Consider the following 22,697-nt stretch of genomic DNA (forward strand, 5'->3'; position numbering starts at 1 on the left):
TTCTCATAAGTGAAATGATGGGTTTTAGGAATTTTATTGTTGAGATACCGCTAGGTCAGAGCTCCACCCAGTAACTTCTTTTAGTGTTTACTTTCTAATTTTTAAGCAAAATGTCTGTGTTTGGTAGTAATTCCTTAACTTTATCTCATTAAATCAAGATTAGTGAATGCTCAAAAGCAAGATGCGCTAAGGCCAATGGTTTTGAAATAGAAAAAGTAGAAATGGAATTTAAATCTGGACCCTAGGACATTTTTCCCTTATTTGCAGAAAAAAAAAAAATGTGAAAAAAAACAAAAAAGATTCTCATGCATCTCTGTCTCTTGAAAAAAGCTGCTCTGCTTTCAAACACCCGCAGCTTTGAGCAGATGTTTGTATCCTACCTAATCACATTTGGACTTTAATGTCTGTGCTGCTGGTTACTAAAATGTTGATTAAATGAAACAAAAAAAATGTGTTTAAATATAATATTTTCAAACGCCCAACTCTTCTTATCTACTCCGTGAGAATGGTTGTGTCCCTTGAATCTGTCATAGAATAGACATCCGTTAAAGGAATGAATGCACCTTCAGAGTCCATTTCATATGTCCATCTTCATGCAGACCATCACGAGTTTAACTAGAAATCTTCGTCCTTGGGAGCATGGCCCTGTGGGTATGTATGTCTCTTCCTAACTCTGGAAAAATTTTCTTAGGGACAGTGCCTGCCTGTGTCTTATTTCTCTCTGTACCCTGTCTGCCCCTCCAGGGAGCATCATTTGGTACATTTGCTCATCCAGCATATTTGCATCCAGACTGACTTCCATGAGCTGAAAACTTATTGGCAACTCCGAGGGAAACTATATTAAACAGACATTTTCAGTGCATAGTTTTACTAAAGGCAGGGACAGGGCATGTAATCTGAGTTGTCCAAGGGAACCCATACATTCCTGGCTGCTATTTAAAGACTTGCCTCCTAAATTGATATCCTTCAGGTTTATTTGGTTTAACTCCTGCTCTGGAAGTTGGCTTGTGTCTGTGCATCAGAGTCGTCATGAAAGCAGCTCCTCCAGGATTCTGGCTGGACAGCTGCAGAATAGCTGGCATTTTTCTTTCCTTCCTTCTGTATTGACAGCAGGTTTGAATCACTCTGCCCTGTTTTCTGTAACATAACCAGGCTAGAAATCATTTGAAAAACATTTAGGATGCCTAATTTGATCTTCTTTTCAATGAGAGAGAGAGACATTGCCTTGGTTCATTTTGCATGTGTGTGTTTGGGGACTTATGAAGAACATAAAAGGGCCTCCCTTTTCTGCTATTCATATTTCCTGCCAATCGGCGTGGGTGTCGGGGATCCTTTCATGGTCAGGAATATCCCATCAGCCCGCCGCTTCCACCCACATCCTTGGAAATTCTTGGATAAGTCTGTCCGCTCATTCCTTTGCTGCTGGCTACCCTAGTTGGACCTTCTTGTCCTGTCAGCTGGTTTACTTAAGCTCATACAAATCCCTGGCAGAGCTCTTTCCCTTCATACAGAGAGGGTCAGAAATTCTCCAAATGGTAAGCTAGTAAAATGTGAAATTTTAGCCAGAGCTGCCTGTGTGTGTGCTCTTGCCTGGTTGCAAGCTAAGTTTGTGCCTGCCTTTCCCTAAGAGGACTTTGAGGCATGAGGAAGGCAGGAAGCTGCAGCTCTAGTCCCAGATCTACCGCTAATTTCAAGAATGACCTTGAGCAGTAAGCATGCTCTGTGGGCCTCAGGCTCCTCCTCTTTCAGAAGGGGCATCACACTAGCTGCGCCCACTTCTATGCCTTTCTTATCTCTCTGCCTTCTTTCCCCTCTCACGGGTATTGCCTGGTCTCCAAAAGCTAATGTAACTCTGGATAAAACTTCTTCTTGTCGAAGATAAAACAAGGACTTAATCCCTGGACGCTGCCTTTAACCTAGATACCAGCTGTGGACTCTGATCCAGCCACACACTGAGCCAGCCTGTAGTAGCGCATGAAAGCCAATTTAAAAATTTTGTGGAGTTTTGAAAGACTGCTGTTCTCACATTGGTAGCTCAAAATCTGCCATGGTAGGAGTATTTACACTACAGAAATTGGCAAACCCTGTAAATCAGAACTGGAACTGCTGGAACTCATTCTCTCCTCGAAAGAATGACATAAGGCTTTGGGCATAGGAGATTTTTCCTGACAATTTAGGGCCTTGGAGCAGTACAGTGTTGCAATATGATTTATTTAAAGTCAAATGTTGAATGTTCCTGTTCTTGAAAGTCTTCCGCTTCCTGCCACTGGGAATTTCCCAGAGGCCACTTTTTGTTTTGTTTTTAAAATTCCAGCTTTCTACTGTACTGTTCCATGTCCTCCTCCTCTCTCCCTCTTGTGTAGAGCAATTTATCTGCTTTCTTGTTTCCTTCCAGACCACGCTCCCAACAGCCTCATCTTCCATACTTGGAGTGGTCTGTACCCAAGGTATTTCCTAAACAAAGCTTCTAAGAGGAGCTCTAGTACCAGCTGTTAAAATCATATTGATTTTTCACATTCCTCCATCTCCAAAGGTTGGTAGCTGACTACCTCCAGTTAATAATTCATTTTAACTCAAAGACGATACTTAGTTTTGCTGCACCAATTCAGTGTATTCATTTCATGCGTATTTATGGAGTGTTGCCTTTCTCCCAGCTATGATAATGGTTTCATGGAGTCCACCGGGGGCTTAGTTTTTGGTAGGCGGGGTATTCCCAGGCAGAAGTTGTCTGATATTTCATAAAGAAGAAAATTACTTTCGTTGAGAAGGAGGAATTTGTAGTTACATGAACCTCTAGAACATGGACCTTGGAGCCCTTGATTCCCATCTCTCCTCTCTGTCTGACCATTTGGAGGCGGTAGGTGCACTACCTTGGCCTACAGAACCCCCGTGAGCTGGCCTGCCTTCTCTCCTGTAGCTTCTGCCGTATGGCGTAGTTAGTAGCTTCCTGCACGGGATGGATGCTGTCACACATCCAGTCTATGTCAGTGCCGCTCTTTGTTTAAACGCTTTCTGCTCTCCTCATTCCTCGTTCTTCTTCACACCAAGTTTCTAATTCCTCTTTTATGTTTTAGGTTAGACTCTGTTTCCTCGAGAAAGCCTATTTCCAAATAACATCCGAAGCTGTATCTGTGATTTTTGGTAATGGATACTGATGTTCAGGGATGCAGCCTAACATGTCAGAGTTTTCAATTAGACCCAAGTTTACTAAAAAAAAAAAAAAAAAAAAAAAGAAATAATATGCTTTTAAGAGAACACAAATCAATGTACCTGAAAGCATAAAATTTTCATTGCTATTAACTGGCTTAACTAGAAAATACAGTTAGCTAGCTTATCTTTTTTCAGTTGTTTAAAGCATTTCTAATTATCATTTTTGCAATAACCATTGTATTAGGTTCCAGACCTAATGATATATTTATCTAACCCTCATGCATGCATTCACCCTTTTAAGCAACATTTATCCCGTATCAGGAACCGGAAATAAGACCATTAATAAAGCAAAGCCCCTGGCCTCAAGGAGTTAATATTATAGAGCAAGTGTTGGCACACTGTCTCCTAAATAGCTAGATGATACATATTTTGGGCTTTGTAGGCCGTAGGGTCTCTGTTGTAACTACTCGGTTCTATCATTGTAGTGAGAAAGCAACTATACATAAATGGATGACCATGGCTGTGTTCCAGTAAAACTTTATTTACAACTTTATTTTAAAAAACACTTTATTTACAAAAAATTTATTTACAAAAACTTTATTTACCAAATTTGGCCTTCAGGCCCAGGTTTGCTGACTTCTATCCTAGAGGAGGAAATATGTACTTATAGTCAGCTAAGTCTGTTGAAATCGAAGGTCTGCAGGAAGCACACGGGTTAAGACCTATGAATGCAGAGGATGGGGAGATGAGAACAGGATGAATTGGGCTGTGACCTTGACAGGGAGAAATGAGATAGGAAAGTGGGGATGCTGTGCAAGGTAAAGGAGAACAAACTAAGGCCAGGAGGAAGAGATGCATGACTGGCCCTTGATATAGATACAGGCTATGTTGGTGTACCTTAGAGATCAGCTATGCTCAACCTGTACTAACCAGCCCAGATACATGCAAAGACCTTTCTGCTCTTGGGAGATCTGACTGAATGGTCTGGAACCCACCTCAGGATTTCTGTGAGTTCTTATGGACTGCTCCCCCAGCTGCTCTCTGTGAAGATTGTCTACATTTCGCCCCAACAGCCCAGACACAGAAGCCTTCTTCCTTGCCGGTTTCCAAAGAATATCTACTCACAGGAATCATTTTATATTTTTTAGTAACTCTTGGGGCAGTTTATCGTCACAAGGAGGGAAATGTTGCATCCCATATGTCCCCGAGTTTTCTGGTCTCAGCCACTTCTTTTCTCTCTTTTCCCTCTTTTTTCTCTTTGATGCAACCCAGCAATTCTTTCCCTTCTGTAAGACAGTTGCTCCCACATTCAGGTTCTCCCAGCTTCACCTTGCAGCCCAAGTGGCTTATCATGGATTCTACTACCAGAGACAACTTTCCCATCCTAACAGAAATTCCAGTTCTCATATTACCCTAACAGCTTCCTAGAAGTATTCTGCTACCTTCCCCCATCCTCCCTTCACACACACACACATACAAACATACTCCATAGCTTTGTCCCACAGGTCAGTTAATTTTTACAAAGGAGAATGAGGCTGGGGCAGCAAGCTGCATGTGGCTTTCATGTTGGAAAGACCTCGGCTTGAATCTCCCCTTTGCGTTCACAAGCTGTGTGGCATCAGGCCAGGGACTCAGCCTTCCAAAGCCACAGTTTACTATTCTGTAAAGTGGGCTTGATACTGCCCTCAGGTAGCGGCTGTGAAGATTCAGGAAAAGAACCTGGCTGCCAAGCTCAGTCCTTGTCGGTGTGGAGCTAATGCTGGTTGTCTTTTCCTGCCTTCGTTTCCCCTTTTAAGTCCCAAATTGGGAGTATAAAATTGCATTTGGGTCTCTGTCACTCATATACATCTTTGTTATTTTGATATGTATTTCTTAATACGGAAAGTTTAGTTATTTGCCTTGAGCTTATGGCATCTGGATTGACCGTTGGCAATAGCTAGATTAGTAGTTGGTTTCACATTATTTGAAACCTTGAACTTTGCTTTTGGCTTGTCAGCCAGATTTGGGAAAGAATGTAAGAATCGAGTCTGCTGGCCTGTTTTTTTCCAGCCTGGACTGGGAAGTGACTTGTAAGGATCCTTTATCGTGGAAATAAATCCAATACATGCACTAAATGAAGAGAGTATATGTGTGCTGGGTGAGCAGGGAAAAATAACATTCCAATTGAGTTATGTGTCCCATTTTTCATTATGCCTGGATGCAATGGATATGCCCCCAGAATTCCTGGTTGTGATTAGTATCATGAATACATTTGGCTTCCCAGATTTTACCCTGATTAAGTAGAGAATCTATATATTTTGTTCTTCTGAGTTTGATTTTAATCTCTAGGTTTTGGTGGCTACACACTTTATTTCCTTTTAATACTTATGTAAAGAATTAAGTTTTAAAAGTTCCACACAGGAGTGATAGAAAATGGCTTGAATGACTTTCTTGACTCCTCCTTGCTCCCAGATTGAATTAGGTAACCCACCTTGTTTGTGATCCACAACTCCATAAACATTCCACAATCACAAATGTCACACGTTGTTGTTACTTCTGCTTAATGATCGGTCTTACCCACAAGACTTAGAACCCCTTACAGGTGTAGACCAGATATTCATTGCTGTATCTCCAGCACCTGGGAGAGTACTTGGAATACAAGAGTACTTGGAGGGATGGGATAGGATGGACAGAGGAACAAACAGTAAATGTTGTAGTTGTTTTAGGATTCCAAGAAGAAATGTTGCCAAATAACTTTTAGCCTCAGTCACATCCCTGGTTACTGTGCCTCCAGAATTCATTATTCAAGATGACAAAGATCCCCTGGAACATTTAATAAGCTTTGGCATGTGTAAGTATGCATTAAAACCTTGAAGCTGGTTCGTAAGCGAGCCTGGTTTCCACATTATACCTCATAGCCCTGCATATGGGTGAGAAGCTCCTTGAATCCCTTTTCACCAGCACTCATGTGAAGAGCCCTTTGAGTCGTACAGAAACAGAGCAGATGTTGCCAGGAGTGTCTGAGTCATTGCGGCAGACAGCGAGAGCTGTGTGTTAACTGGGCTGCCTCCAGTGAGCCTGGCGAGGTGGAGGAGGCACACGGGGCCCTGGTTCAGAGAGGAGTGAGGAAAGCTTGCCAGTGACCTATAGTTTGCCTGGGTAGGGCCATGGGGAGCTACTTGTGAAACCTGGATACTTTAGAATGCACAGGGCCTCAGGAAGGGCAGTTGTGTCTTCCTCTATAGAACTGAGTCAGAGACAGCTTCTAGGGTGTCCCCTGGCCCCACTCTGCTTATCGAAGACAATTCCACCAGTATTTGCTACAGCTATACCTCACTTGAAGAAAGCTCAATATTAGTAAGGGAAATGAAAATCTGTATGGAGAGATTTTGCAGGATGCTCTCCCATCATTACTCCTTTGCTCCCCATGGTGAAGGAAGAAAGCTTCGGTCACCATCTCCATGTAGTGGAGTCCATGGCTCAAGAGCATGAACTTTAGTATTCAAAGTCTTGCTCTACCCATTCCTAGCCAAGGCCTTGGGTAAGATGAGCTGTAGTAAATTCACTTCATAAAATGCTTGTGTGTGAATTAATGAAATCATTAATTAAACGAATTTATTAAATGAAGTTATTTAAAGCACTCAGTATAGTACAGTACCCAGCACATGGTTGGCACTCAGTAGATGGTAGTTATTGGTGTTAGTTTTTTTTTTTTCTTCTTATGAATAAACTGCAGCTCAGCTGGACTCAGTAAGTCCAGGTTACCAAGTGATTCAGTTATACTTGAACCCATCTACAAAATTCTGTGATCGCGTGATTCTGCAGGTGACATGAGTAGCACATAGCAGAATAAGACAATTACCTTGGCATTCTTCCCACCTCATCATGATTATCTTGTTTTCAAAAGATGTCTTAGCCTTACAGAAGAGTTACTAGGGTGAATGCTCCGTTTACAAAACTCAATCTACCCCCAACTTGTCATAGTCGGGCCTGTTGCATAAAACAAAACAGGCACCTGGAGGAAATTGCTTCCTGATTTGGGTGAGCAAAACCTGTGAGCAGTCTCTAGTGGTGTTTTCTACCTTGGTGTGTTTTGTTTTTTCAGAAGAAAAGTTCTGCTTTTTCATTAAGACAACTGTCAGGTGAAAAAGTTCAAAAGTCTGGTAGAGCTGTGGTAGATCAGTGACATTCATGAAGCCCTGAAAATTATTTGATCTACCTGATACTAAGTGTCTGCAAACTTGGCAGAATCAGGATAAATGACTGCTGCTTTTTTTCTTCTGTTCCTGCACATTTGGCATAATACAATCATAGATAGTGAATAATAGTCCAATTCAACTCTCAGTTTCTGCATTGATTTCCCCAGAGGAATATAATAAGTTAGTTCTTTGGTTGGCTTCTGATTTTGATTGGCAGAAAAAATAACAGCAGAAAGATTACATTTTGCCAGCATCCTACATTTTGAAGAACAAAAACCATACTTAAATTATTGCTCAATGTTTGACAGTCCCATTTTTAAAAAGAACCTCCTGGAGGGAAAAATTCTCTTTTTCCTCAGGGAAGGAGTTAAAGGTCAGAGAACTTTACTGTAGAGTCTCTGAAAACTGTTGACAGAAGAACTTGATGAAAGTACTATATCTTGTACCAATAGAGGAGCACATACTTTGAGAGTTCATTGTCTCTTCTCAAGGTGGGGCAGACTAGGAGTGCCCCTAAAGTGTGACTTGAGATAAAAGTTGTTTGGCACTAGGCCGTTTGATCTTGGGTAACCTACCGAAGCCCGTGCCTCAGTTTCCTCTTTGGTAAAGTGGAATCGTAATTACCAACCTCAGTAGATTTATCTTGCAAATGAAGTTGATACAATAAAAACGCGTTTTAGTACAGTGTCTGGAGCAAAGTGCAGGTTCCGTAAATGTTGGCTATTCTTATTAATATGTAATTATTAATATCATAGAGTTTTTTTTTTCCATGGAAACCTTTTGTCAAAGAAAATCTTACATGTAAAGAGAGCTGCTCTGGTAAAAGTGAAGCAAAGAACATAAAAACAGGTTGGCTTAACTCCTCGTTTCCAGAGTTGCTATGAACACTCCCTTCCTCAGCCCTGCTTCCCTCCTGGGCTGTCCACATACTCTTATTCAGAACATACCTGAGTCAGCATCCTGCTTTTCTTGTTTGGGGTAGAAAAACCGGAGGGAAAGGATAGTTATTCCACTATTGCCTTCTCCTAAGTCCTCTCTTCCACAAGCTGAATGTCTCAATCATTTCGGCTGCTCCTCACTGAGAGTGGTTTAAGGTCATCCTCAAATGATAGTTCTTATCCTGGTCATACTACAATTTCTCAGTATGTTGTTGTAAAACTTGAATTTTTTAATGCCTGGTTTTTGAATTTCAATATGGGGAACCGCCACTTAGGAAGCTAGTTCAAACTCCAGCTGCTTGGGTCCATCCCTGGAGATTCTGAATTAGTAGGTTTTCAGGTAAGGCCAGCAGAGCTGCTTTATTTATTTAACAAGCTCCAGAGTCCGAAGCTCAACAACAGCTGTGCCATTTTCTGATTGCAAGACTTTGGAGTAGTCGTTACCTGCCTAAGGCTCTGTTCTCTTTTTGGGAAATGAGTGACTTAAAATAGTGGATCTCTAAGTAGCCTTTCCAGGTCCAAAATTCTGAACACTTCCAATCATTCTAGCTCTGTTCTGAGCTGTGCGCAGCAGGGTAAGATGCTCGCCTCCCTTATTCTGAATATCATTCCCGTATTAATACAGGCCAAGAAAACATCAGTTTTTGTGGCTACCATGCCCCAGGCCTGAGTCACAGTGAGCCTAAGTGTTGATAGAAATCTTTTTAGGCATATCACTGAGCAGCCATGACTTCTGCTTCCTGTTTTCATGTAATCTTTGGCTTTAGTGAAGAACCTTCTACTAATCCTTTTAAAAGGGAACAGGTACACATTAAGAATGTTTAATGCCCAAAAAGCATATCACGAGAGCATTCCACAGTCTATTAGATTACAGGAAGAAAAGGTATATCTTTCTCCTCCTTTGCATAGCCCTCCTGGTTATGACTATTACCTGTTGAACAGCTGTCTTTTCCGATTTGAGTTTTGTGACCATTTTCTGCCCCTTTCATTCAGGTAGTGTTTACCAAAATCAGTCCTAGGGCAAAAAATACATTTAGGAATCACACCATCTCATCATCATTTTGGATATTCCCAGGGCAAGAAAGCACATTAAAAGCTCTGAGAAGTCCTGCAAGCGAGAAAACTGACTACTACAGGCATGCCTTGAAGATATTGTAGGTTCGGTTCCAGACCACTGCCAATAAAGCACTTAGTAATCTTTTGGCTAGTGGAGCATTTTGTTTTCAATTTGTAAAGAATGCGATCTGTGAAGCGTAATAAAACACCCTCTGTTTTCCAAACACACCTGAACCTAGAACCCCTCCTCTCTTACTACCTGTTCGTGTTGTTCCATGGAATGCATTTTGGTTTACTACTGGTTTGGTGGTTTCTATTTTGGAGTGTCAGTCCTTTGACCCAGGAGAAAGTAGAAAGATTGGGCTGGTATCTTAAAGAAGGGGGCCTGCAGAATTCCTTAACTGTACCTTAGAAGGATGTATTTACAATAGCGTCCAACCACTGCAGTCTGCCAAAGAGCTGTTAGCTGTGGACAGTGACCTCCTGCAAGAATGAGATTTGCCCCCTGTAAAGTGTTTATAATCTTCGAAATTTTATACACCCTTGAAAAAAGGGAAAAGATTTTCTACAGCCAGTTTTGTACTTTCTCATAGCCATATATGGTACAAGATAGAGAAATGGCTTGACCAATTAAAACAAAAGCTTTCTCCTGAAACATATTGCTTGGGATTTTGAACAAATAAGTTCAAGAGAGAGGAAGGAGGTGTTTCGAGGGTGATCTGGCTTCAAGAAATGAAAGATAAAGAATAGGAACACTTTTTATTTTTAAAAGTATCTTCCTTCAGATGTCAGCAGTCAAATGATTTGTCTCCTTATCTAGCTGAGTGGGAAGATTTTAAAAAAATATGTGTAGGACACCTATTGAGGTAAAGGGTGTATGGGAAGGAGAGCGCTATTTTAAGAATTTATTTTCTTTTTAAGGTGCTATTATAAGGCCAAACATAAACCCAACTGTATACTAATATTTCCAGCAAATTAACCTTTGTTTAGCTTTACCAGTTCTTTATGCCATTAAGTGGGATTTGGAAACGTACCTTGTAAAACTGGAGAAAATGTAGTGAAAACTGCGTAGGAAAATAGCACTTCCTGATTTTCTTTTACTGCTCTTTAGTTACCAACAGAGAAACAAATGACCTCATTACCCATAGTTTCATTTGGTTTTATCCAAAATAAGCCACTGAAGAAAAATAATTACCTTGTCATATATTAAAAAGAAACACACTGTAATTACTCCAGCTGTCCGCCTCTTTCCTACTTCCTCCGGGGTGAAAAAGTCACTGAGGAAAACTGGGAACTTTGTGGCTCACGCAGGAAATCGATGGCTTCAGTCTGTTACAATAATGCACTTTTACATTCTGCACATTGATTTGAGGCACACCCTCACAAGAGACTGGAATATTCGTACGTGACTTTTTCAGTGACCTGCTCTAGCAAAATTTCCAGCGTACATAGAAGAGAAAGCATTAAAAGCATCACAAACATCATCACCAAGGTTTCTGGCCTTTTGAGTTTACTTAGCTTAGCTTTAAAGAGAACAACTGGTACGATTAGCCAAGAGGGAAAAGCCAGACACACCTGATTTTAATTTTGAGTCATATGGCTGGATCCAGTGTGGGTAATAGTTTTTCTTTGTTTGATTTTTCCAACAACCATTTCTGGGAACCTATTAGTACATCAGCTACTCTTGTAAGTAAGCTAAGTGCGACCACAGTGCGGGGCAGCAAGTGTCAGGGACCCCAGTGAAGTCTTGACAGTGTCTTATGGTTCTTTAGATGAACAGAGATGGCTTTCGGTTTGGGAATTCCAAATGTTTCTTGGAGGAGATGGCGTGGAAGGTAGACTGGGGGCTAATGCTGGGTATGGATGTGAGGTAATGAAGGGTGCGATGAGGCATCCAAGTTAGAGTAAACAGTTTGACCAAAGTTTTGGTGATGGCCAGTCTAAGGAGGAAGAAGCCACTTTATTCCTTTGAAGCAGAAGTTGCTTTTCAAGCTAGAATAGAATAATACTAATGAGGTAACATTCAAAACTATACAGTTTCGTGTGATTCATTAACCATAAAACTAACAGAGAAACTTTTAAAAAATTAAACCAACATTTGCTGAGCTCTTCATGTGTGCCAGGCCCTGTGCTAAGCACTAGAAATAAAGTAGCGAACCTTTTCCCTGTTTAGGCCAAGGTGGTCAGAATTCTGTTACTTACAGCCAAATACAGTCCTGTTTTTTTTTTTTTTATTGCGATAAAATATACTAATATATTTACCATTTTAGCCATTTAAAAACATACAGTTCTAAGACATTAAGCAATTCACCTTGTATATAATCATAACCAGCATCCATCTCTAGAATTTTTCATCTTCCCCAACTGGAATTCTGTACCTATTGGATGCTAACTCCCCATTCCTTCCTCCCCTAGTATCTGGCAGCCACCATTCTACTTTCTGTCTCTGAATTTGACTACCCTAGGTAGCGCTTATAAGTGGAGCAATACAGTGTTTGTCCTTCCATGGCTGTTTCATTGCACTTAGCATAACATCTTCAAGGTTCATCCACGTTATAGCATGTGTTGGAATTTCTTCCTTTTAAAGATTGAATTAATATTCCATTGTATGTATACACCACATTTAGTTTATTTATTTATCCAAATAACATTCATCGTTTATCCATTGATGGACACTTGGGTTCTTCCACCTTTTACCTGTTGTGAATAATGCTGTTATGAACATGGGGTTTAAGTCTCTGCTTTCACTTTTTTGGGGTACATACCCAAAAGTAGAATTGCTTGATCATATTCTATGTTGAATTTTCTGAAGAACTTATTCCTATAGCAGTGCATAGAGTTCTAATTTCGCCACAAACTCAAAAAACACTTGTTATTTTCTAGTTGTTGTTGTTGTTGTTTTAAAATAATAGCCATACTAATGTGAGTGAAGTGGTATCTCATTGTGGTTTTGACTTGCATTCCCTAATGGTTAATAATGTGAGCATCTTTTGTGTGTATTTTGGCCATTTATATATCTTCTTGGGAGAAATGTCTCTTCAAGTCATTTGCCCATTTTTTAATCAAGTTTTACTGTGTTGTTACTGTTGAGTTATTGGGGTTCTTTTTATATTTGAGATATCAATTCCTTATTATATATGTGATTTGCAAGTATTTTATCCCATTCTATAGGTTGCCATTTCACTCTGTTGATATTGTCCTTTAATATAAAACAGTTTTTTTTAATTTTGACGAAGTCCAACTTATATATGTCTTCTTTTTGGGCCTATGCTTTTTTAGTGTCATATCCAAGAAATCATTGCCAAATCCAGTGTCACAAAGCTTTTGCCTTGTTTTCTTCTGAGAGTTTTTTTATAGCTTTAGCTTTTACATTTAGGTCTTTGAGTCATTTAAGTTAATTTTTTCATGTGATATAAGAATCCAACTTCACTTTTTTTGCATGTAGATATCCAGTTTTCCCAGCACCACTTGTTGAAAATACTCTCCCTACCCCATTTAATAGTCTTAAAAATCACTTGACCATATATGCAAAGGTTCATTTCTGGGATCTCTAGTCTGGTCCCTTGGTCTATGTGTCTGTCTGTCTGCCAGTACCACACTGATTTGATTACTGTAGTTTTGTAGTAAGTTTATAGTAAAACCTCCAATTCTGTTCCTTCTCAAGATTGTTTTGGTTCTTTGGAGTCCCTTGAGATTTCACATAAACTTTAGGATGGATTTTTCTGTTTCAACAAAAAACATAATTGGGATTTTGATAGTAATTGAATTAACAGAGTTAATTAAAAAGTTTTGTCTATATAAATCAACATCCTTATTCTAACTTGGATGTTCTAGGAGCCTGTGGGGTTATAAACATAAGACCCTTAGAGCATATAGGTCCAAAGCCCAGCCTCGTCTTACTCCATGCCCTCTCACTTTTCTTGGTGGTTCTCATGCTTTTCCTTTTCTCTCTCTCTATCTCCAAGGATCTTCACCAAGAAGGAATTGGAGAGAGAGACTAAATTTAAGCTCTTGCCCTTAATATTAGGCATTGGTCACAACAGGGCCGAGAAAGCCCTTTGTCAGGGCTTCAGGAATCCTGAAGAACCACTGAGTAGAATGAGTGAAGTTCATGTGCCCCTCTGTGGTCCGATGGCTGATGGGGTTGTAAAGAAATTGACCTGAGCAGTTCTGAAAACAATCTTGAGCCTGTGCAGATGGAGTCCATGCACTTAAAGAAAAAAAAAAAAAAAAAACTGGTTTCAATTACCCTAACAAATTTGAATACTCAAGATTGACATCTTGACAAATTATAGGAAATTGTAATCATTTTCCCAGGCCCAATTATCAGGCTTTTCCCTGAAGACTACAGAGAATTTAGGTGGGAAACCTTCCTAGGGCAGATTTAAAATCATAGTAGGGTGGCAGGAGATGGAATAAACAGGTGTAGAACATGCTCCTTCAGTGCCTGTTGGCATTGGGAAGCAGACCACCAATATCTCCCTAAGACCCAGGGGACAGAGGAACCTGGGACCAGTGCTGGCCCTCGAGCAGGGAGAGGGGAAGACGTGCTTATTTATGTGCCTTAGACAGTATTTTCATTTAGAAAGTATTTTGGTTACTTGTCAGGGAAGGTTAAGGCTGGTTGCCAGAAAAACCAAACTTTTCCCCTCCCCAAAGGAGGATTAATGCTCTCTCTAAATTCTTAAAAAAAAAATAAAATAAAAAGAGCCTTTTCTCTTCTTCAAAGGCATCCTGTCTGCAGTGTTTCAAATGAGATTTTTCCTTCTTGCTGCGGTTTGTCAGTTGGTGGTGGGTGAACCTTGTAAGCTGGTCTTTTAGAACTGAAATGTTCAGTCTGCTGGGCGTCACCCACTAGTGGGCCATAAAATCTGTTCAGGAGCTCAGCATTTTGAAAAATGGGCTAGGGTAGGATAATATATCAGATCATCGTACATAATAAGAGTATATCCTAATATTTTTCAGCTTTACATATAGATATTTGGATGTTCATTTGGCGTGACGTTATATGTCCTTTTCACTATGTTTAGTAGTCAAAAACTTGTCAAAGCCGTTATTTTTAAAATTATCTTTGGCTAAACAAGGCCCAGTCATGTTGCCATGTCTGGCCATTCTCGGCAGAATGTTGTATTTAAACAAATACATATAAATAAAGCTCTAAAAAAGTAGACATTTCGGATTAGTTTTGAACTTAGTCCTTATTTGGGCCTTCTAATTTGATTTTTATTCAGTTGATTATATTTTCCAAAAAAAAAAAAAGATTTAATAAACCTAAGTATTTCTAGATTTAATGGAACAGTGTTTCCCCAACTTAAATCTTTCACATACCTTCTGCATGCATGATTTTTGCCAAATCTATGAACCACTTGTGTTTTTACTAGTTTCATATTTTTCTTAAATCAACTCAAATCTACATTTACTATTCATGAAACTGCTAATTTATATATGGGCTATTTATCTTTTTCAAATATGCAATAAAATATATAACTTTCGAAATATAAAAATGATCACCCATGTGCCATCTAAAACAGTCTCACCTCCTTCAGTGGCCCTCGTGCCATTGTTGAGGGAATTCCAATGTTCAGAACCTTCTTTTGTGCTTTCCTAGTTTTGCTCTCTTAGATTCCTTTGCTATAACAAAGGTTCCTATACATGAGAAAAGAAACAAGAGCTTTTAGTCATTAGGAAGAGAAGTGCTCTTCATTATAAAGAACTTACCCCACCCTCCTTCCCCACACTTGTTTTCAGAGAATATTAGCATTTCAGGATTCACTAAAGACTCATTCAAGGTTGAGTATACCTTGACCCAGCCAGTTTTCTCCATTTATTAGAAAACATCCTCGGAGAACTGTGGAGTGGGACCGTTTGAAGATAAAGAAACACCTGCCTGTTACAGCGCAGCGTAATGAAAGAACTTAGTGAGTGAGGGCTGCATTCCTGGGCCCCGTGGGACAAGACTGACTATGGCCCAGACTCGCGCGGCCCCTTGGAGAGTCACTGAGATTTGAACAGAAAGAGCTTAAAGTACTAATGAAATAGCTCATCCTTTTTTTTCAGAAGTGGGGTGACTGAGGCTCAGAGGAGCAAAATGGCATGACTAGGGTCATACCATCCATGGTAACAGTGTGAGGCTTGGTAGGGAAAGTCTCATGCTAAGAATCACAGAACCCTCTGCTGTTGGAAATGACTGCTTTCCAAAGAAAGAGGAGCGGGCCCCAAATAGCCATTTTAGCCAAGATCTGAGGTCACTGGTGTGATGACATTAGGAATGACAGAACCGTGTCAAGTTACCCTGGACAAGACCACTAATGACCTGGAGCCCCCGTCACTATTAAGGGGATTTCTGGCCATGACATAAGTGCAAAGTACTGATGATCTGATCAGTACTTTGCCCTGGCGCCCTGTAGTCCTACTCAGGGGTCTTATGTTCTAGAAATTAGGTTGAGAATCATCTCCAAGTGTGACCTTTTATAGCTGTAACGAGTGGCTTTGAAATGTCCCCATGATGTCATAACCAGGGGAGCCCAAGCTAAATGCCAAGTGGAAATCCTGGAACACCGAGTCCTGATCCTGGTTTTTTTCTCCTGAGTGTAGGCTCAAGTTTTAATAAAACCCTAATTAATGACTATTCACAAATCTTGTGTTTCTGCTGCCTTAAATGAGACTTGTAAATGTCAAAACTACCAACCAGCAATTCACAAACCATTTACAATCGACCCTTGAACAACACAGTTTGAACTGTGTGGATCCACTTATACATGGATTTTCTTTCAATAAATACTGTAAATGTATTTTCCTTATGATTTTAATAACATTTTTCTCTATATAAAAATAGAATGTATAGTACATACAACATATAAAATGTGTGTTAATCGATGGCATAGGTTATCAGTAAGGCTTCCGGTCAACAGTAGGCTATGAATAGTAAAGTTTTAGAGGCGTTAATGTTATACAGAGATTTTCAGCTGTACAGGAGGTCAGTACCCCTACCCCCTGCATTGTTTAAGGGTATACAGTACTTATTATTTCCTATTCTCTGCAGGCTTTGGGACACAAAGATGAATCAAACAGGGGTTGGGGATGGGAGTGTCTCTGCCCTGGAGGAACTCACAGACCAGTGGAATAACAAACCAGCACATAGCAGAACATAGTTTGACAACTTAAGAGTTATCTCCTCCATGAAGGTTTCCTGAACTCTCTAGGGAAAATGAGTGGGTCCCAATTCTTGGGTCTCAGGGTACCTTGTACGGCCCTCTGCAGCCCTGTACATTGCTTCTGTGCTCTGTTTTGAGGTCTGTTTCCCCTTGGACAGTAGGCAGGGGCTGTATTTTGTGCAACTCTGTATTCTCAGTGCCTGGTGTAAGTAGGTGGCCCTCCAAGATCCTTTTATGGGGAGAGGTATGGACAGTATCCTAGGAAAACACAGCGTGGGGGAAAATACATGCGGTGCAAACCAGGCAGTTCATTCAGCTTGGGGGTCTTAGAAAGTTTGACAGAGGAAAGGCATTTGAGCTGGGGTTTGGAGGACAAGCAGGAGTCTCTGGGAGCGGTTTTAGCATGGCCTGAGAAGTGACTGTGTGAGTGTCCACCCCGCCTACCTTGTACGAGCCCTTTCTCTGCACCTGGCACCTTTCCTGAAGGAGACACACATCTTCAGTGAGTCCCACACGTTTCACTTAGACAAGCCAGGTGTCAGGTGTTTAACTTTGAGTCAGTTGTTAGCTAGCTAGGTGTTGGTTAATTTCTAACTGTGTAAATGTTAAAAAATACACAGAAATGCTAGGTTGGGGCATTTCTTATCAAAACCATTTCAAACAAGCTTTATAAGAATTCTAAGGAATGTGTGGGAGCAGAGAAGTCCCATTGGTTCTTGTTACTGATGGTCAGTGAGAAATATGCCTCAAACTTCATTAGGAAAGAGGTGGGTGCCTCTGAATTTAATGTTGTAATTCCTGCAAGGACATTGTTGCCAAAGTCCCCTTTTCCTTAGTTAGCACTTATTTTCTAACAAATAATAGCATTTATTTATTAATGACATTAATTATTGTCTGTTCCTCCCTGCTAGAATGTAAGGTCCATGAGGGCAGGGATCTTTGCCACTGAGGTATCCCCAGTGCGTGGAACGATGTCTGGCACATGCTAGGTGCTCACTGAATGAATGAGTATTGGATATTGGTATGAATGAAATATTGAATGAATACATCTGCCCCAGATCTGGGCCCAAGTAAACAGAAAGACAGTTGTCCTGAAGATTGGTATTGGAGTGTCACTAGGATTTCCTCCAGAGGGGTGGCCAGTGGTGTAGGTGGCCTCCATTCCAGTGGCGAGGCTGGAACCAGCCTCATCTCATGTCACGAACATACCTACACAATAGAAAAGGCAATGCCTAAAAAGCACTCCAGGTGTTTAAGTGGCTGTTGTTTAAATGTATTCTTCATCAAAGGAGGTAACTATGACGCAGTCCCAAGGAAGCACTGTCAGGAGACCTGAGTTCAAATTCCACATACATCCTTTTCTAGCTACATGACTTAGGGTTTGTCATTAGCCCTCCCTGAGACTCAGTTTCTTCATTCATAAAATGGGGGCAGTAATCTCCTCACAACATGCCCAGCACTGCACCTCCTGACTCCCAGGAGGCCCCCCGGAAGCAGCGTCAGGCCTGTGGAGACCCTCTGAAAAGCCAGCAGTGTGGGTGGGTTCCATGAGCCTGTTTCCGAGCTAGTCTCCGGCTCTCCCCAGGAAAAGATCCAACAACGCCCTGTGAGTTTTGTTAGGGAGGATTGTGCAGTACCTCCCCCCGCATCCAAACCCAAATCCCCAGTAAGTCAGGAAGATGTATGTGTTTTAAAACATTGGGAGGTCTGCTTTGGATCACCCTGGAGCTGTGGCTTCCCTGAGCAGCTGAGAGTGAAGGGAAGCAGTTCCTCTGCCGGGGGCTCCCCCACCCCTCCCGGCTCGGCGCTCAGGGCCCACATAGGGGCTGCCTTCACTCGGCTTTGGCGGCCGTTGACTTTTAAATCATAAAAAGCCGCTCTGTATACAGTTTATTCTGTTGCTAGAAGGCAGCGGAACATAGGTATTAAAAAAAAGAGAGAGAGAGAGAGAGAGCAGAAGCAGCAGCCGTTAATCCCGCCAGGCTTCTGGGCACTGGAGCAGTTGCGGATGACAAAAGTTAATTAGAAACATGAGCAGTTTAACCGAAAACACTTGTGACAATTGGACGGACAGCCTCTCCAGTTGGAGAATTTTTTACAGGGAGTCATTTCGGGAGAAAGTGACTGCTGCTAGGTAAGTCATACCACTGTGACTTTGTAGACGGGGACGTGCTCTTTGGCAGCCGAAGTGCTGCATCCCCTCTGTCCCTAACACGAAGCGGGCGTGGGGCGTGGGGCGTGGGTGGGCGCCGGGCTCAGCCGTGACATGCCTTTCCTGCCACTTTCGCTCTGACAGCTGCCCTTGCAAAGGCGATAGAGCTGCATCGTTCTGGATGCTGCCCGAAGGAGGGCCATAGAGTTTTCTTGTCTGTGATTCAGGCAGCCTCAGTGGCCAGCAGAACTCCAGTTTGGAACCCGCACTTCCCAGAATAATTCCAGTTCTAGTTTGGAAATGTTTCAAGGGTTTTCTGAGAAAAGAGTCTGGCCGGAGAGACACTCCCTGAGTGCCAAGGGGAAAGCCTTGACTTTGAGATAACCTGCATGTTTTCTTGCCTCCGGTGGAGCCACGTGCAGTTGTATACTCTTAAGCTAAAAAGGCTTTCTTAATTTTAAGTCTCATCTCAATCATGTTTGTGACTCCTTAAACATGCCAACATAGGAAAAACCGATATACTTTGGTAGGACTTAGGAACTTCCGTAGGTAATTGTTCTTCTGTAAAGGTTATACTTGATTTCTCTTGTTTGTTTGTTTTCTTTTTTCGTCTGTTCTGTTTTAGTGTCTGTGACATTGTTTTCTTAAAGTTGGCTACTTCTCAGTTGTTCCACATAACTGGGAAATGGGGTTGTGGGCCGAATAATTCAAAGCAGTAGATATTTGCTGCATCTTTCCTACACCACCACGGTGGTGGTGCAGGTTTTAGTCTGTTTGTTTTTCCATAAATTTAAGTGCTTAAATGTGCTTTGTGCACATCGATGCATTTGCACAGCATATACCAAAATGCGACGAGGGGGTGTGAACGGTGCGTGATGGAAAGCAGGAGGACGTCAAGGCAGGATTTAAAATTTAACCATAGATAATGCGCGAAGCGGGTAACAGAGCTGTATGCCATTTGAGTTTGGAGCGGTTGGCTATGTAACCGTAGCCGACTTTCTCTCATCTGCAGTGCAGGTCCACAGGTATAATTCAAGTTTCCTTCTGTTACCTATCTCTGCAGAGCCATTGGCAAGCCCAGCCTCCTCCCACCCCGGAATGAGCGAGATTACACCTGTTTCTTTGGAGAGTGGCAGCAGCTCCACCCCTGCTAATTGCGGAGTCTCCTCAGCCATCCCCCAGCCTGGTGCCGCCGCCAAGCCCTGGCGGAGCAAGTCCGTCAGCGTGAAGCACAGCGCCACGTCGTCCATGCTCTCGGTCAAGCAGCCCGCGCCCGAGGCCCCCAGGCCCAGCTCCGATGCCTCGAAGTCGGCGCCCAACAATCAGAAGTCCATGCTGGAGAAACTAAAACTATTCAACAGCAAAGGGGGTTCCAAGGCAGGCGAGGGCCCAGGGTCGGGGGACACGAGCTGTGAGCGGCTGGAGATTCTGTCCAGCGTTGAAGAGAGTGAGGAGGTGGAGGCCACGGGCCGCACGCTCTCCACAGCGGGCCCCACGTCCAGCAGCCCCAAGATCGCACTCAGGGGCATCGCCCAGAGAACTTTCAGCCGGGCGCTGACCACCAAGAAGAGTTCCCCGAAAGGCAATGAAAAGGAAAAGGAGAAGCAACAGCGGGAGAAGGAAAAAGAGAAAAGCAAGGACCTCGCCAAGAGAACCTCTGTGACAGAGAGGCCAGACCTCAAAGAGGGGCCAAAAGAAGACCCCAGTGGGGCAGCGGTGACCGAGATGCCAAAAAAGTCCTCCAAGATTGCCAGCTTCATCCCGAAAGGGGGCAAGCTCAGCAGTGCCAAGAAGGAGGCCTCAGCCCCTTCCCTCAGTGGAATACCAAAACCAGGAATGAAGAGCATGCCAGGGAAACCCCCAAGTGCCCCCGCCCCTTCCAAGGATGGGGAGCGGAGCCGGGGTGGGAAGCCAAGCTCGGGGCTACCCCAGCAGAAGCCCCAGCTCGATGGCAGACACTCCAGTTCCTCCTCTAGCCTGGCGTCCTCAGAGGGAAAGGGCCCAGGAGGGACCACCCTGAACCACAGCATCAGCAGCCAGACTGTCAGTGGGTCCGTTGGGACCACCCAGACCACAGGAAGCAATACCGTCAGCGTTCAGCTACCTCAGCCCCAGCAGCAATACAACCACCCCAACACTGCCACGGTTGCACCTTTCCTGTACAGGTAGGAGCAGCCCGCCTGCCCTTCCTGGGCCACTGGGCAAAGAAGGCTTTCTGGTGGCTCCTGGATAATCAAAGGCAGGAATCAGGACTGCCTTGTGGGAGTATTTACGCCAACAGCTAAGGTACCCGTGATAAGCTCCTAGTAGAGGCATACACAGTGTGCTTGAGGGAGTAACGAATGCTTCAGGGTTCAGTGGAGGGTCAGAGCAAGCTAAAGAGAGGACATAGAATTTGCGCTGAGCCAGAGTGAGGGGGAGTCCACCAGCCTTGCTCACAGTGGTCAGCCTGTGCCTATGCTTTGGATATGTAGTGTCTTTGGCCACACTGGACAGTTGAATGATGACTAGTATCTCTACATAGCTAAGGAGAACTGAGGATTGAATGATCGAATGTCTTATTCTAGGCACTCATGTTACAGCTTCTACCCTAAGGACATGCACAAATGTACAACTGTAGGCACACACACACGCTCGTAGGTATAGACATTAGCAGTCACATGTAAGTGTGAGCACAGGTACACATTTGTACATAAAATGCAAGTGCTCATACATAACTGTTCACATGCACAGGTCCCTCCCATAACCGTCTCTCTCTGCCTGAGTTGTGTTCTGGGAGACTTTATTCCCATTCCTGCCAATAGCTGATGGCAAGACTGGCTTGAGCAATTTGAGTGTCAAGCCAGCCAGAGCCAGCCAGTGAGAAATGTCAGGCCCCGTCTTGTCCCTCCTCTGTTTTCCTCTGCTCGCCCTCCCCGTCACTGAGGGTCACGCCTGAACTTTTTAACTGGGAGCCAGTCATCTTTTTCTTAAATCACATCATCAGCCCAGCTAACAGTCCCGAGAAGAGTGCCAGGGCTTAGGTAATGACTCAGCACTGGTCTGCACACAGGGCTTTTAATACGGTTGTTCTCTGAACCAGAGAGGCAACTGGATTGCTCCCCATGAAATGTTTATCCTTCCAGTCACATTAATAGTCTTGAAGGAATGCATAATCATGCATTCACAGATTCTTATGTGCATTTTCAAAATTAAAATATATGATAGTTTTTGATCACCCTCCATCCCCCTTCCCCTTTGGCTGTTATCATTTAAAAGATTGTAAAATACTTAACCTTGTTTAAAATCTCGAAGCTTTTATAAAAGATAAAACTCTTAATGATAAAGAGCCAGTGTATGACAAACAGGAAGAAGGAAAAAATACCATGTGTATCCATCTGTCAAGCCCCGTTTTAATGTTAAGCTTACGCTGATGTCCTTCTGGCCCCTCTGAGATGCCTTTGCTTTTTAGGTGAGCCAGGGAAGAGGCCAGAAAGAAGAGCCTTGGAATAGGAGTCGGGACGCCTGGACTCTGTCCCTTATCAGTTCGCACATCCCTGAGTGGTCTTGGGACCGGGCTGCGGGAACTGCTCTTGAGCGTGTACCAGTTGTGTGCAGAGACCTGGCTACGAGCTTTCATGCCTCAGCTCGTTTAATCATTCCCACATTTCCATGAGCTACTTACCTTTTTAAAAATCCCTATTCTGTAGCTAAGCAAAGCTGAGGCTTAGGGTAATTAAATAATTTGCTCTGAGTCACAGAGCTAATAGCCAAAAGAGCTTGGTTTTAATCCCAAGGCTGTCCAACTAGAGAGACCAAGTTCTTAACTACCGTACTGTCTTGGCTCTGTAGATCACTGCCTCTCTGTGAGTCTGATGTCTTCAGCCATAAAGTGAGGAGACTGGACTAGATCAGACTGTTCTCTAAAACACTCTCTCAAGTTTATAGCTCACTGTATGTAACCTGCAGTGATCTGCCCTGATCTTCTCCATGTTAGCGATTTTACCAAGGGGTAAAAGGAAGATAAATTCTTTCAAAAAATACTCAGAATGAAACGTGTTTAGCAATTGAGAAGTAACAGTGGACACCT

At 42.6% G+C, this 22,697-nt stretch overlaps 1 protein-coding gene across 14 annotated transcripts in view; it reads left to right on the top strand.

The window, feature by feature from the left end:
* Positions 1-22,697, top strand: part of NAV2 (neuron navigator 2) — a 678,828-nt gene that overhangs the window by 500,356 nt on the left and 155,775 nt on the right. For 13 of the 14 annotated variants that reach the window (XM_016164919.2, XM_016164924.2, XM_016164914.2 and 10 more), the window contains one exon: positions 19,692-20,793. In XM_016164919.2, coding sequence (XP_016020405.2) covers positions 19,692-20,793 — 1,102 coding nt within the window. Of the gene's footprint in view, positions 1-12,027; positions 18,611-19,691; positions 20,794-22,697 lie in introns of those variants that run through there. The other variant, XM_016164925.2, reaches the window with a different exon arrangement.

Source organism: Rousettus aegyptiacus, unplaced genomic scaffold, assembly GCF_014176215.1.
Source record: "Rousettus aegyptiacus isolate mRouAeg1 unplaced genomic scaffold, mRouAeg1.p scaffold_m13_p_5, whole genome shotgun sequence".
In the NCBI taxonomy this organism is placed as follows: Eukaryota; Metazoa; Chordata; class Mammalia; order Chiroptera; family Pteropodidae; genus Rousettus; species Rousettus aegyptiacus.